The following is a 16,569-nucleotide window of genomic DNA, read 5'->3' on the forward strand; positions in this document are numbered from 1 at the left end:
GCCCTAATCACTGAGTAAACACATCTTTGCCCTCCCTCTCTTACAACTGCTATATAATAGTCGAGATTCTAGCACAGTAACCTGGATATTGCAGGGATCGACGCTTTGAAATGCAGAATGGCTGATCCTCAAAAACAGACAGTGCCTGATCTTCCCCTGCCTCTTTCTTCTTTTTAAATTAAATATCACCACAGAAATGCTGTTTTATTGCTTGATATTGTGCATCAGTGCCCTGGATTTTCAAGTTTAGTTTCAGTCAACATTGTTGGCTGCACTTATATGGATCTCTGCATGTTGGGCTTATTAATGGTCTTTCCTGGCACATGTGTACATGGTTCTGAAGAACATTTAAATTAAATTAGACAAGCATTAATGCAAATTACTAATCCCTTTCCCAAAGTCTAATCTTCAAATGTATTCTTCTTTTTATAAACAGTCATTAAGTTTTATCCAAAGTCAGTATATGAGGTGATAGCCTTACAGGCTTTTTACAAAGACAGCTTGTCTCAAAATTGCATCCCATGTCTTGCTATATTAATACACATCAATATCTAGTATTCCATGTTACTTCTGATGAAGAGATTTGAAATGACTTTTAATAAAAGTCTGAAAATAGCATTTACCATATTGTCTCAGCAAATATGTTCAAGCAGGATTTTAAAATAAAGTAAGTAATATATATGGGTATGGGGGAATGGAAAGTTGTAATTTTCTGAATGGTATTTGTAATTCATTGAATACCAGATATAGGATCATGGTCCTAAACTAGCTTATGGTTTCCCTGTATTTTTCTCAGTTTTCTTTCTATATTTACGTACACAGACTCACTTTCCAAAAGGTGGTCTGAGATTATCATGGGGACACAGCAGAGCTCTGTGCTGCTGGCAGTGAAGCTCAAATATTACTTGATAGGGTTTCAGAAGAACACGGCACAGAATATTTTGTTTCAAGAAGCCGCAAGCACCATCCTTATCTAGTCTTCGCTAACGTGGTAACTACGATGAGATATATGAGCGCTCACAAACTCAATATGGGATGTGATCCGTGTCTCCTGTACGCCTTCCCTTGCGTCCTACATTTGCGGTGCTGGGGTGGCTACCTTGCTTCTCAGCTCCACGAGAGATTTAGCCAGCTGGGCTGACACGTGGCCTTTTGACCAGCTACACATCAACTTACGACGTAGGTGAGAAGCTGATGTGCTGTGGGCCTCCCCACATCATATGGCTGGATGGAGAGCTGCCAAAACATCCAGCATGTAATGTCGCAGGCTTTGGGACTGTAGGCAGCTGTATTGTTGCTTACTCATTTTCCTCTTTATTTGGCTACAGACGGGGTGATAACAATACATTGTCAGTTCTTCAGGTTATTTATAATTGTTTTGTATTGTAGATGCTGTTGTATCAAGAGGTGTGTTCCTTGCTCAGGGAATTGTTCTGAATGTTATCTTTATTGGGCAGCAAGGCAAAAAAGTTCACTCATTTCTTAAGCTAAGTCTGTTAATAAGGTTTTTGGTTTTCATTCAAATGTTGTTATTTTCATGTTCTAAGCATATAATATATTGCATTTTGGTACCTGAAACAAAATATTAGGAAGCATTGAGAAGATTCACAGATTTGGAGGGATGGACCATTTGATTCGAAATCTACTGGGTTTTTTTTCACTGTGTGTGCATGTTGAGATACTCAGCACCCTCAATAAACACCATACAGCTTACTAACACACAAATCTGCAGCAGTAATTTTAAATTACTAAATAGCCTGAGGAAGTTTTCAGTGATCTTTTTTCATGTCTTTTCAGAGAAAGCTTCTTGCTATCTACCTCCACCATGATGAAAGTGTACTAACCAACGTTTTCTGCTCACAAATGCTTTGTGCTGAATCTATTGTCTCCTATCTGAGTCAGAACTTCATAACCTGGGCATGGGACATGACAAAAGAAGCAAACAGAGCAAGGTAAGACTCTTTGGACTGTGAGTGGAGCAGCCTTCCTCTCAAGGAGGACCCTTATCTCTGGGTATCAAATCTTTTGTTGCTTGATATCTATTTGAACTAAAAACTTCATGCTCGTACTTGGTTGGTCAATGAAGCTGTGCTGGCTGATGTTCACTAAGAATTGGACTGTCCTTGTTTTCATTACAAAGTGACTTCTTATTCCTGTGCAGGAAAAAATAGTTGTATGGACGCAGGTGTAACTGCATTAGAACTGTCTGGGATAATAACTACTGCTGTTAATGAAAATCTTATTAAAAAAATAACATTCATGTTATTAATATTAAAAACAGATTATGCAAAAAATTAAAAGCTTGCAATGCATATGAACTTTTTTGAACTACAGTTTTCTTATAGAATGTTCCTTTGGTAATGTTCAGGCATTCTGATAGGTTTTAATATAACAAAAGCTATCCTATGTCTTAGAGAGACTATCAGTTTGCTGATGAGTAAAGAAATTAAAAACCTGTAGATTCCACCTCCTTCTACATCTTTTGTGTGTTGCCAACAATTTTTCTTATCTTTATATAAAGACCTCTTTCTTCTTTAGTTATCAGTTGATCATAATCTATTGAAAATACTGATTTTATGATAATACTTATTATATTTAGAAATAAGACTTGTTTAGTTTTCTAACTTGGACCTTACTTCATCACCTTTATTTACACAGAAGATGACTGCTTGGCAGGATAGTGTCTTGCGTATATTACTATAAAGAAAGTTATTCTGAACAAAACGTGCAACGATCATTCAGGCTGGGATAAGGTTGCCACTTTTTTTACACAATTCCATTGATTATTGAACAATTAGAAGTAGATATTTATGTTTCTTTCTCTTGTGGCTTGCTAGAATAGAGCATTCATGCATTCCTATTCTTAAATATGTAAATTATGGTTAATATTTCATTACTGAAAGTAGGCATGGAGAACAGAACAATCTCTCTTTCTAAAATACTTTTTAAATGACACTTGTGTTTCACAGGAATTCCTCACTCAACCTTCTGCATTTCATCATTGGACAAATCAGCAGCTGTGTTTCAAGTTTAAGTTATTCTAGAGAAGAGTTAAAGATTAATAAAAAAAGCAGTTGCAAAAACAGATAAAATGTTTTGAAAAAAGAAAACAGAGAGAGAGGAAAAAGAAACATCTAGGTTCTTTCATGGGACCAAATACATAGACTGGAAAGTTGCTTAAGTCTTTTGGTATTGCCATTCATGGGCAGTAAGGAGCCTCCTCCTTTTCTTTTATCCCTCAAGTTGGTGTAGAAGGAAACACTATTTCTAAACCATCTGTAGTGGCTAAGTTCAGTTGACTACCTGCTGTTCTATTGTTCGCTTTTCTATTTAATTCTCTAGTTTCTTTTATTTTACAATGACAAAAAATTGCAGTGTAGTTTCTTTTGAAAAACTGTGTTTGAGGGTTTTTTTTATGACTGACGATCAACAGCCATGTAATTGCTTTGTTGTGTTTTACTAAAGAAATCTATTAAGTAGCACAACTTTGATACACTAGTAATAAGAGTTTGCAGGTTACAGAGACACCTGTGGTGACCAAAGCGACAGAAGCTGCTTATTAGAAAGAGCCTGTACAGCTGTGTCCTATTAACTCCTTATGACACTTCTTAAAACACAAAATAAAGGGCTTGTTTAAGGCTTTATAGCTATTCTCAGTGAACCTAGTCACCGATTGTGCAGTACGATAGGGTTTTTAAGCCTTCATTTTTTGCTTTCTATTAACAATAACAAAGAAACTGTCATATTAACAGTGAGGTCAAAAAATAGCAAGGGATAAACAAGGCATGCTGGCTCAAATTAGAATAATTTCTCGGTTGTGTTTAGTGTCACATCCTCCTCCTTAGATTGTGGTTTCTTCAGAGAGGTTGTCATGCTTCCTTCTCCTTTTGGAAAGTGCCAGTGCACTGTGGGCATTCCCATAAATAAATACTTGGTACCTCTGTTTAATTACTACCTGTCATTATGTGACACAACGACAGTGGTCTTGGACCCTGTTCTGTTCTGTATCCCTATGAATACAGTTGCACGTAGCTTTTTATTTGAATGGTGAGAAGACAATGGCAACAACAGAAGGAACTGCTTTTTACGTGCTGGTGTAGCCCAAGAGTAACTTACTTCTGCTGTTAAAATTGCATTACTGGGAAAGCCAGGGTGGGAAGGCAGAGGAATCAGGCCCACTTTATTTACAGCAATCAGTAGGGACACCTCAATGTCAGTAATAAAAAACAGGTTTTCATTACTGTAGCATGGCATGAATAAATTCAGACAGATATAAATATTTGCCTCATATAATCCAAAAAATCTTGAATATTCTGATTCTTTTTCTTGCTCTTTTCTGTCCTCTTTCTAACATCTATGGATGTAATTTTGTTCCAAAAACAGTCTTAATAGTAGTTTCCATTCTTCTCATTAATGAAATGGGGATCTATCCTGAACACTGTAGAACAAAAACAGCTCCAAAATCATCATTTTTCCTGTTTTTTTTTTTTGTTCCTTGACTGACACTGATGTAGGGATGTGCTTTGAATCCTGCATTACTGTACACTAGCACTTTTCAGCTGGAATCTCTTGATCTTGTTCTTCAACACCCATTGCAACAGAGTGAAGAGACTTCTGTAGGTAGGACTAGAAGTAAAAGGCTGTGAGCAAGCGCCAGGGTAACTGTCAGCAGTAGTGCAAGAGCATAAGCATTACGACTTTGGGAGTCAGATTTTGAAAAATTTCTAACTATAGCCACCCAGGACTGTTACTTTGTCAAACCGAAGGAGAACTCCAGTTAATACAGTTAAGAGGATGTTTTATTTTGGCTTCCACAGCTTTTAATTGCCTCTGACAAGGTTTGCAGGAAAGGGAGCAATTACTTTGGGTAAGTGCTGCAAATTATGAATCTTTTCATTACTAGAATTAAAAAAATCATAATAGAAGACACAAAATAATATGATAAAACAATTACCCTTCATTTAGGAAAATAACGTGGTGTTTTTAAAATACTGTTAAAGAATCTACTTGAAAGCTTTATCATGTATAGTTTAGACTTTATCTTAGTGAGCAACTGTTTTCAATATTATGTTGTCCGTGGTCAAAGGAGGAAAGAACCCCACAAAGCTACAGGTGTATCTTTTACTTTCTTGTTGTATTCCACTCAATTTGGGGTGAATAATGAGCTTAAAAGTCATTATTTCCTTTCCATTGCTTGCAATAGAGATTTGCTATCATGCCACTCCAAACAGCAGAAATACGCTTATGGGACATGTGAGGGCAGCAGCAGTGGTGTTTGACAGCAGTGGTGTTAACAATTCTGGCCCTACCTTTTGGTCTGAGCACGCAGCTGCAGCAGCTCACTTGCTGCATTGGGCCATGGCATGGGCTAAGCAATTCCTTAGGTTTCCAGAGAGGTTATGGGATAGATAAGCAGGAGAGCCAGACATAAGCAGCTGTAATTCTGGCACTTTCTGACTTCAAAGAGTTGACTAAACACCATTATTCTAATAAAATTATGTGCGTGTGTATGGGAGGTGTTATATATATATGTATGTAAGCACATGCCTAACCATTTTTGTTAATTCATTAATATGCATTAATATAATATGTTTGTATCCAGAACATAAACAGTGAATATATGTACACATACATATATACACATACATATATACCTACATATGCACACATTCCCATATGTTTGTACACAGCATTTACAAACATAGATTATGCATAACATAAGCAGATTTCCAGTGTATATAATGTTTGCCAACCAAAGCAATGCCAAAACCATAAAACACTGACTCAAATGTCTGTAGAAGCTTTTTAGCTTTTGATATCGTTGCCCTTGGGCGCTGTATTTCAAGGTGTTGCCAACTTTTCTCAGCTCTGATGACAAGTACTTGTTAGTTTTAATGTTCAAATGATAGTTTTTCACTTTGCTTAAGCTTAGGAAAGAGTTAATTGACTAAAGCACTTCTCAGCAGCAGGTTGTCTTCACCGGTGATTTCCATCATCAAGTAATTAGCAATATTCACAGTTGCTGACCCTTAATACTAACCTACTGAATGATGCATGCCTGGATGAAGACCAGTTGACCATATTACTCCAGCTCCCCAATCCTGTTTGATCCTTCAGCAAATATATTGCAGGTGTGGGGCCTGGGAGAGCTGGACTTGGCGAGTTAATTTCTCACTGCCTCTTCAGGAGTGACCGTAGGTTCTGTATATGTTGCTTGCAAAACTGTTGGACATGTTCTTTAGGCACTAAATCCTTAACAGGTTTCACAGAACAGTGTGAAAACCTTTTCTATTGTATTTTGCAATATTTTGTTTTATTTACTTTAGTAGCAATACAGTGCCAGTCAATAAAAACAGGTCAAAAGTCTAATTAATGTTTTAAAAATAAAGTTTCTCAAACACTGGGCGAGTTTGTCATTTTTTGTATGGTTTGTTTTGAGGAGGAAGAGGAAAGAAGGTGAGGAGGGAACCCTTCTGTTCTATGATTACATCCCACCCGCTCATTTTCTCCTTTTCTCCTTTGCTTTTGATTTTAGTGGCGGTCTTAGCAGAATGTCAAGATCAATTTGCAGCATGGTTTAACTCAAGGTTTGCATTCTGCCAGCAGCGATTGTCCTAACGAACAATGCTGTGTGTTCTTGTAACTTCAGAAGCTTTTAGAAGGCTCATGGCAAGGGCAGCATCTAATGACTTTATTAGTGTAGGGTTTCAAAATGGGCTCAGTAATTGTTCGCATCTCTTTCTCATCTAGTCATAATTACTGCATAGTATTGTTCGGGGTTGCACATGTGAATAGTTTCCTAATAGCACTGAAACGAAGAAAAAAGGAAAAGGATAAAAGGTGATTGTCTCTTTAGATGGAGAACAAAACAGCCTGTATATAGATGATGGTTAAACTGTTTATTATACACCCACCAGAAAAGGTAAACTATCCCTGCTTAAATATTTATGTGCTTCAAGGTAATTTCATGTTGGTAGTCTAAAAATGTCCAAATTTGGAAAACTAAAAACCAGCAGATAATGCATTTTAATCTGATCATGATTAGTAAGATATGGATGTCTCCATAATATTCAACTATAAATAGAAAGTAGTCTCTCTGTCGATGTGTTTAAGGTTTTCAGTGCATTGTTTTATATGCCTATAGCGATGCTTTAAGGTCGTCTGAAAAAAATAATTATTAAAACCATGGGAATTAACTAAACTTATACATTTGTAAGCATATATTTTAAGTCCCCACTATAAAACCAAATCCTAAAGCAAGTTCTATCCCACTGTACTCGAACTACAGTGTAGTGTATTAAACTTGTTGAACAGAAAAGGTGAAAGAATAAAACTCTGTAGTGTCCTGGGCAAAAGAGGTGAAGGCAGAAGAACAGGTAGTCAAGACAGACTTTTTGGACTGTTTTGAGGAAGGAGAAAGAAGTCATTCACAGGTCCATCTAGCTACAGGAAGTCCACAACTGCACCAGTGAAGTCTAATGGAATTGAAGCTGTAGAGAAATTTAGCTGCATCTATGCATCTAAATCAACTGTCAGAAGAAATCATTGAGTTGGCAGTCAGAGTTTTTTGTACCAAAATGCAGCTGAAAGGTGTGAATGAATCTCCTTGGTACTGCAGGGTGCCCAATTGGGACAAAGACTCCTTGCAGAAGTGCAGATGCCCGTCCTCTTCCTTTGGGTTAGGATGACTCTGCTTTGACCTCTTGCCTCTCCTTTTTGTTACCGTTCTGACTGTGGGTCTTGGAGAGCTGCAGATGACAGTGTTCAGTCTATGCCTGGTCAGAAGGTTCAGTTGTACCTGCGTCATTCCTGACTGATGGTTGTCTGATCTAATCTTTGGTGAGAGGGAGGTTTCTCAGCGTTTCTCCATAACCAGTTCCAGTACTTGACTTTCACTCCCTTTAGGTAGTTCACACTAATATTAACTGAAGTTTCTCTTGCAGCAATCAATGATAATTATATCTTGGTTCACTCAGTAGGCAATGAGGTATTCTCTTCCTTTCTGCTGCTGTGCTCTTTGGACTTAAATGGCACTGTTATGTTTTCCCGCAGTTTTCTTAAACTAAGCAACTGTGACTCCTTCAGCCTTTCCTTGTAGCTTGTCCTTTTGTAGACATTTATTATTGCAACCTTCATGTGGTCCTTCTGTAATTGGTCCACATCTTTACTGATGCACTGTGCCTAAAACTGCCTTCTCAGTGCTAAATACAGAAAGAGAATTATTTTATGTTGTACAAACCATGCTTCTGTTTACTCACCCCAATATGATGCTTGTCATCTTCACATCATGACTTTTCTTCTTCCCTTACTGCTTGATTCTTATTCTGTATTTGTGCAATTGTTCCTCCTACTTGAAGACTTTCATTGACCTTGTTGAATTGCATTTTACTTGTCAAGACGCTTCTCCGATTTGTGAAGATTAACCTGGAATTAACCTGGAAGGCTTCCAATGTGCTTGTAGCTTCTGCCACTTTACTAACATCTGTAAAGTAACTATACATACTCTCTGTTCTCATCTAGGTTATTATTAAATCTACCTGTAGCAAGCCTTGGGTATTCCTTAGCAAATCATATATTACACACCTTTCTAATGTAATAGGCAATAATCAAAACTACCACTGATGTGCAAGCGCATCTTGTGTTTTCCTTTTTTAGTACAGTTTTTTAGCAAGGGGTCCAGGTATATTTTATTTATACTTTTACCAATGATTTTGCCTGGTGTCCAGTGGTATCTGAAAGGACAGATTAATGAGTTTCTAGAGGGATGTGATTTAGACTAAATGGGGTTATAAAGTATTTACTTAATCTGTTGGAACCTTGCGGGATGAAATTAGATCTTCCATGTTTTATGAAGAGATAGATAACCCACTTATGTAGGCTTTACTCTTGCATAAAGAAAGAGGGGATAAACTCATGCTTTTTACATCTGAATTCCTGGATATTTAGTGTGTGGTTACTAAAGAAAATATCTACATCATTTGATTCAGGCTGCTTTATATGTCTTTAAACCATGCCTTGTATCTGTTACTCATTCCGCCTTGTGTTTGAGTCAACAGTTATGACCCTACCAATGTGGGTAAGACCATAACTCTGTATTATGGAGACTATGGATAACAGGCTTATTTTAATATACCATTTCATGGCCTCAGCTTTTACTTTTTTTAAAAATACAAAAATGTTATTTTTACATTAACATTTTAATGAGTCTTTTGTTGACTTTGCACAGTATATATTATTAAAAATAATCTGAAATCTTGCACATTTAATATTCATCATTGTTTTCTTCATGCTCAGGAAAGAAGTTACTTTTTTTTTTCACACCCATTTCTGAAGTTTTAAAGTTTCTTAAAGTAAGGTTGGCCTTGGAAAGTATCTGGCTATAAATAAAGCAAGCTTTTTTGGCCCAAAAGCATCCCAGTTGTGGACTGAACTCCAGCTCAGACTGAAAGGGAATACATATTTTAGAAGAGGTTAGCAATTTTGTCCTGCTGCTGCTTTCTGAGCAGGCAGGCTGAGATGATACAGCGAAAAACATCTCCAGTGCAGCCTTTCTGTTACAAGAAGCATAGTGGGCACCATGTGCCAAAGGGCCTCATTTTAGGAAGAACTTTTCCAAAGTTTTCCCACCAGTGTATAAAAATTAAAAGTAACGCCAGGAATACTTATGAGTAAGACTGTAACAAATAAACAGATCTCTTTTATTTATGTTGGTACAAAAAATAAGGGAAAATTGATCTAAAATCCTATGCAATTTTTTATATTTATTTTAATACATTTTATACGTACATTTGAGAGCAAAGTTCTCTCTGTATGGAAGAGAATTTGCCCTTTAGTGCACTAGACAGATTTGCTAATTACAATTATTAATTAACCTTAAGTTGCTGGGGAGAGTTTAAGAAAAGCAAAAGCAAAGGAGAGCTTTCAATTTTTGTTTGAAAATAGAAAACCCATTTAAAACATAGCATCAGGTGTCCCTCTTTGCACATTCCAGGAGTACACTACAATGTACGATATGCAGCTTGCTCTGCATTCGTTTCCTTCTGCAGGTTTACTTGATTAACAAAAAAAGAGCTAGAATGAGCATTTTAGATTTAGTTACTTTTTCTGCAACTATACTATGCTATGACTGCTTGACATTTTTATTTTATTCACAATGTCTTGAGAAGATAGATTAATTTGGGGATGTATGCAGAGCTATTCATCCTATCAGATTGTGTCATCAGTTTGATTCCAGTAGGTAACTGAAAATTGATACCACAACAGAAGACAGGCATAGACCAGTTAATATTTGGTTTCAGTGATGACTGGTAGGTAGGTGGTGTCCATGTCTTTCAAAGCCATGCCAGTTGCCACTTTTCTGAGTGGAAAGAGAAAGGAGACTGAATTCCTCTGCTCTTTTAGAGCCTTTCCACTGGATCGAGGCCAAGGGCAGCAGGCAGCAGTGCTGTGTTGTGCTGTGATTTTTAATGGAAATGCTGAGGACTCTTATTGCTCGGAATCATCAATTCTTTGCTAAGTTCTTCCTTTAATTCCTCTTCAGTTCTTCAATTCTTTGCAAACTCTTCCTCTACTAGGTAAGAGTAGGAATCACTTTGAACCAGTTCACGTTGGAAAATGCAACATGACAGTTTGGGAGCCAACGAATGCCTCTGCCTTGTGCCCCCTTTAGGGACTGGGCACCAGCGATGCTCTTAGCTTACTAAATTGTTTAGTTCCTTTAAATATTAAAGGAATAGTTACGTTTTTTCTAAAGTATTTAGCATCATAGCTTTTTTGTTTGTTCATGTTCATGGTGTGGTAAGGAGGGATCTTGCGTAATCATGGATCCAAAGTTTACCGCAGTAGATCATTCACAACAAAAATGTGAAACAACATAGTACACGAGCAGGAGGTACATAAAGAAACAATGAGATAATACCAGTCATTGTAATGATGAAACACCTCCTGTTGGGAACAGCTGCCATCTCTCATTTAGGGGTTGGCTTTCTCCTTTGGGCCCCACCTCCCCCCAAAAGGCAATACATATTTTGAGGTGTAAATAGGTATCATATAGATCAAAAGCTTTCCAGAGATCAAAAAATATTGAGCTCTGCGATCAACACTTTTGATGATCAGCACTTTGGCCAGAGGTGGCCAATTTTGTTGTTAAAAATTAAAAGCTGCACATTCTCACAAAAGCGTATTATTGCTAAACCCCAGCATTTACAAAGTTCTACATAGCATATCTGAGATCAGGAGCTATGGTAGATCACAGACTTAAGTTGTAATAAGTATTCCCTTTGGTTCTGAGACTCGGTAATATCTTAAACTTTTTTCAGTAGATTTTTAAAGCTGTTATTTTTTCATAATTGCCTCCTAGGAGCTTTTTTTTAAGTAACATTAAATAAATTGCATTTTATGATAACATTACAAAAAAGTTATGGCAGGAATGTATTTTAATGTAATGTGTCACGTATTAGCTGGTAGGGAATGATAACATTCTTCTCTGGGAAACTAATGTGCTACAAACATGATAACTCTTCGCACAGGTTATCTCAGAGTGCATGTGGAAGGATAACTGCTGTGCAGTGATCAGCAACACCCCAAATTAACATCTTCATTTCACCAGAATAATTTTTCCTGTTTGCTGCGTTCAACCAAGGAGTGAACTATGTCTAAGAATTAATACCTGTTGAATCTACATTTAAAAAATTAAGATAAGTTTGTAATTTTTTTAGGGTTTGTTTCTGTATTTGTCAAGCCATGGTCAGTGTCCATGTTTATTCTGTAGCTTTAATAACTGCTGGTTTCATTGCTAGCGAGTCATGAAAGAAGTAAAGAAATTATGCTGTCTGCCAAAACTATTACTTTTCTTGATGAGCTTTATTCTTGTAACTTTTGAGATTATTTTTTTTTAATAGATTTTTCCTTCAAAAAATGCTTTTTTTGCCTTTCTCATACTTCTTCCTCCTTGAATATTTTTGTAATTTAAAAATAAAAGGACTAGTAGGGTGCCATTTGCCCTTTCTTTCTGGCAGCGTTCCTCTATTTCCACTTTTGGTTGGAGATCACAGTAATCTAGCATGTTGTGGAAAACAGTTCTCCCCGGAGGGACATCTGGCTCTTTGATGCACTCCACAGGCAGTTCTCTTGGCAGCTCTGGAGATGCCACTGAAAGATCTGGCACACTTCTGTTTAGATGAAAGTAAGAAAACCCGTTCTTAGTGATGTACAGAATAAGATACTGGTTATTGCACCAGATTGTTTTGGTCCTACTCACATACTTCTGACAGTAAGTATTAGCACAGAGGAGATTTTCTTCTTTTTTTTTTTTTTTCCCCCTTCTGGATATGAATGTGGAAGAACGTAAAAAAGGTCTGCAAATACCAAATCAGTAAAGGCAGAAAAGGAAAAAAAATAATGCAAGATTAGTTAGATAGTTGCAAAATCTGTTAAAAGGCATGAGAAAAGCTGAACGGGGATCATGAATGAAAATTAATTTCCTACCCATCTAGTAAAATGAACAGAACAGACGTATTATGAGTAATTGCTGAGCACTTACCACTGACCTGGCGAAGAGCATGTGTGCGAGTGAGTAATCGCTGGTGAACAGGAGTTATACGGTGTAGGCGTTGGAGATTGCTGCTGCTGCTGCTATCTCTCTATTCAGTGTTGCATCGTTTGACTACCTTCACATTTTTGTTGGCTTTACTACACTTTAGTTCAACAGACAAGTGGGGTCTTACTTGGTTCCAAAGGGCAGGATCTATTTTGATGGATCATGTTAGTGAGAAGCTTCTTGTGTGTATTTGCTGTGCTCTGAAGATACACATTGATAACCACCAGCTGGTCATTCATCCCCCACAAACATCCTCATCTCAGCTGCCCATACTGTAATCTGGACATTCATTATTCAAAGTTGGAAGTGCTGGGAAGAAGAGTTGTTTCTCATTCCTCCCCCAAGAAAGACAAAGGCGGCCTGATGGCAGCAGTGGCAAATCTGTGGCATTTGGGTCAGAATTGGCATGAGCTGCTCTTGTAGCTGGTACCTGAGCGAGCTGGCTGCTGTCCCTGCGAGCTGAGCAGATTGCAACAGCCGCAGAGGAAGGGACGCAATTCCAAAGAGCAGGGCGGATGGCATCTGTGGCTGTAAGAAGTGGCTGCAAGAAAAAAAAAAAACAACAAAAAACACCATGATGGGAGTTGTTTGCATCTGGCATCTCTTCTGCTGTTACTTAACCAGGAAAGTATGTGTACCCTTACAACAGCCTGGCACGACTTGCCATCTTCTGAAGCCAGGGACTTGAAACCTGTTCCCAGCTTTGATTATAGAGGACCCCAAGGTATCATAATCTGTTAGATTCTATATAGTCAGCCAGAAGTTCCACATATAAAAATTCATCTTCTGGAAAAAAATTATTTGGGAAATCTTTTAATATACCAAAATGCCCAATTCATTCAGAATTCTCTGCGTACACCCCCTTTACCTGTAAAAGCATATTTTGAGACTGAGTTATGGGTTGATTAAATACAGAATTGATTAAAAAAACCCCCACAAACCCAAACAACAAACCAATACCTTTGCCTAGTGCAACTAATATTGTAATATTCTGTTTAGTTTTGTTCTTTCTATAGCATTATTGTCTACAGCACTTTTTCATCTCCAGTTAAATATTTTGTTTTCCCGTGAGACTTGAGTGCTTTTACTCTGTGGTGTGTTGAAGACTGTTGAACACTTGTAATATACAAGTTTCAGGAATCCAGTTCAATTGTCTGCTGTCTTTATTACTTACAGGAGTGAAATCTTGAACTCACATAAGTCATTTTGCCGTGGAAGATAACCACTGACTTCTGTGAGGCCAAGATTTCACTTACGTATTCCCACCTTGAAAAGCAAACATCAAAAAACGTTATTTAGCTGAAGAGTTTGTATGCCCAGACTTTATGGACGCTTTATTTTATCTTTACCAGATGGTATGTCTCTACATCGGTATTTCTGATATAGCAGTCTCTATGCAGCATTTTTGACATTGTCTTTGTGTGTGATCGTTCTGAACTGCAAAAGACAGGTATCAAGGAGGCAAGGAAAGATATTTGCCAGTAACATTTATGGCTTTGAAATACTCGCTAGCTGCCCCTGCTCATTGCCTTCCATCCAACTATGGCCACAGTTACACTACAAATTGTCTCTGAGGAGGGTTTTCTTTTATACTTCAAGTGCCTCAAACGAGCCCAATGTTGTACTCAACAGGCTTATCAATTCTTAGCCATTTTATTAGATACAATATATATCGATTAAAAAAATTACAATTTTGAATCTTTTCAGTATCTTTGAGAAGAAATTACTTGGAGCACTTGACATTTTAATGCAGTTTGTCTTTTCAAATAGATTTGGCTTCTAATGCATGTGACAACAGGACTTTGCTCTTCAGTTAGAGCATACATTTCAGAGTAGTTGTTACCTAAAATATTATCATAAGGCATAAGAAAACACACGATTTAAGTTGCCTTTCATGAACATAATTAAGAATTAATAAGCCTGTACCAGTGGCTAGTCCTCAGAATTTCCACTGTTTTGCCTTTTGTGACCCGTGTTATTAAAAGTCCATTATTTTTACAGACTTTATTAAATTGGATCTTATTAAAGCATTCTATATTTGCATTTGGTCTTTCATAATTCATTATTATTATGACATTTACTTTTTACCATCAGATCTGAAAACATATCATAAGCTACCCTTTTCTCTTGAAAGAAATGCTAATTTCAAACAGTCCTCTAATGGAAGAGAAAAGCTTTATCAGTTTTTTCATTTATTCAAGATCGTGTTAAGAATACTAATGCTAGACTTCTGTATGCTAATATCCAAGAGCTTTTTTTGGTCAAAAGCTTAGAATTATTGTTTTTTAGATCACACTACTAAGTGTGTCGCTGGCAGGGCACTAGTACAAAAGAACATACAATTCTGAAGTACCACGTTTTAATTCTATGACTGATAAAAACAATTTCTTGATCTTTCATTATTAAATTATGCTTTTGTATGAAATGATACTATTTTTACACTTTGCCATGTTTACTAGATTATGGCTCTACTTAGTTTCTCTTTAGAAGTTTTTAACAATTGATTTAGCATTAGTATTTTGGGGGGGGGGTGTAGTTTTGAATTATAGCCTGCAGAATAGTGTAACAGGAAATAGAATTCTCCATGAAATAAATCATTGTCTCAACCAGTTATTAATTGTTTTAATTTAGACAATCTGGGGTCTATCATATTTGTAAATATTCTCATAATTTAATCATAAAAAAGGATAAAGAGCTCTAGAATTGAATGCAGAAGCCTAGATGTTAAACAGTAGATAATGCTCAGTTAAGCTGCTGAATTTAGCATAATTATTTTTTAAAAACTAACTTCAAAAACACCTCTACAACGTTAACTGGTTTTTTTTCCCACGTAGGTTTCTGACGATGTGCACTAGACACTTTGGGAGTGTCGTAGCCCAAACAATTCGAACTCAGAAGACAGACCAGTTTCCACTTTTCCTTATTATTATGGGAAAACGATCATCTAATGAAGTATTGAATGTAATACAAGGTACTGTTCTCGCTTTATGTTAAAAGTATTTCTTGTGTATTTAAACTGTTAGAAGACATCTTTGCTAACCATTTCTTTCTTAAGGTGTTCAGAATATGAATTTATTGCACAAAAGAAACTTTCAGTTGCCACCATATAAATAGCTATTATTCATAAACGTATTCATTAACACGGTATTAGAGACGGAAGTTGCCACGACTGTAGCAGAATCATAGTTTAAGTTTTTCATTTTTTTAAAGTTGAAGCCAAATATCCTAAATAAGGAGCTACACTTAGTTTTCCAAATTTATATCCAGATACATCCGTGATTTCCAAAAGATTTTGGCTACACTTTTTGTGTAGTGCCAGAATGCATTTAGTTCTTTGCATGTAGCTCCTGGTTAATATGTGGACTCCTGTTGCATGTAGTGAGCTAACATTTGAACATGAGTTGCTTTTTCAGACCTGCCTGCAGTGTTGAGACCACAAATCAGATCAGAATTTAAGTTACTAATATAATCTCACTCAAATGAAGCTTTCTGGCTTACATGAGCAGTTCTTTCTGGCATAACCATTCCTCTGATTTTGCTGACAGCAAGATGACTTAGATGTGGAGTGATGCCCTTTGACTGCTGTTCTCAGTAACTCTTCAAATTAAAATACATCAAAGAATGGCTGCTTCTCATTTCTTCTGCTTTCTCCACAAGTTTGCCTTCATGACACTGTGTCCTCATTTATTTATTGCTTCTATCTAGCAATCTTTATTCTGATCTCCTTATTTTTCTGAGGAAATTCAGCCTCGGGAAACACTGCCTTTTGCAGACAGCATTACTATTCATTTCTGTATATGGCATTAAGGATTTTCTTGAGGAATCTGCAGTGCTCCTTCCTGTAGACAAAATTGTTAATTTTGCATGGATTTTGTCTCCTTAGTGCAAGGCACAGCACAACACTAATTCGTGGTAGTTCTGTCACTTATAAAACTTATTTCATACAAATAATCTTATAAATAGATTTTCTT

The 16,569-nt window shown here is 36.8% G+C and overlaps 1 protein-coding gene across 3 annotated transcripts in view; it reads left to right on the top strand.

Annotated features, from left to right (window-relative positions):
• The first annotated feature begins 1,797 nt into the window (after positions 1 to 1,797).
• The window catches only part of LOC104841032 (FAS-associated factor 1), a 46,976-nt gene continuing 32,204 nt past the window's right edge, over positions 1,798 to 16,569 (top strand). For 2 of the 3 annotated variants that reach the window (XR_775316.1, XM_010582403.1), the window contains exons 1-2: positions 1,798 to 1,952; positions 15,433 to 15,569. Coding sequence is in view for 2 of the 3 variants with exons in the window: in XM_010582403.1 (XP_010580705.1) it covers positions 1,864 to 1,952; positions 15,433 to 15,569 (226 nt within the window). In the remaining variant the exon portion in view is untranslated. The remainder of the gene's footprint in view (positions 1,953 to 15,432; positions 15,570 to 16,569) is intronic. The other variant, XM_010582405.1, reaches the window with a different exon arrangement.

The sequence above is a fragment of the Haliaeetus leucocephalus genome, unplaced genomic scaffold (genome assembly GCF_000737465.1).
Source record: "Haliaeetus leucocephalus isolate CR32 unplaced genomic scaffold, Haliaeetus_leucocephalus-4.0 Scaffold848, whole genome shotgun sequence".
NCBI classification, from domain to species: Eukaryota; Metazoa; Chordata; class Aves; order Accipitriformes; family Accipitridae; genus Haliaeetus; species Haliaeetus leucocephalus.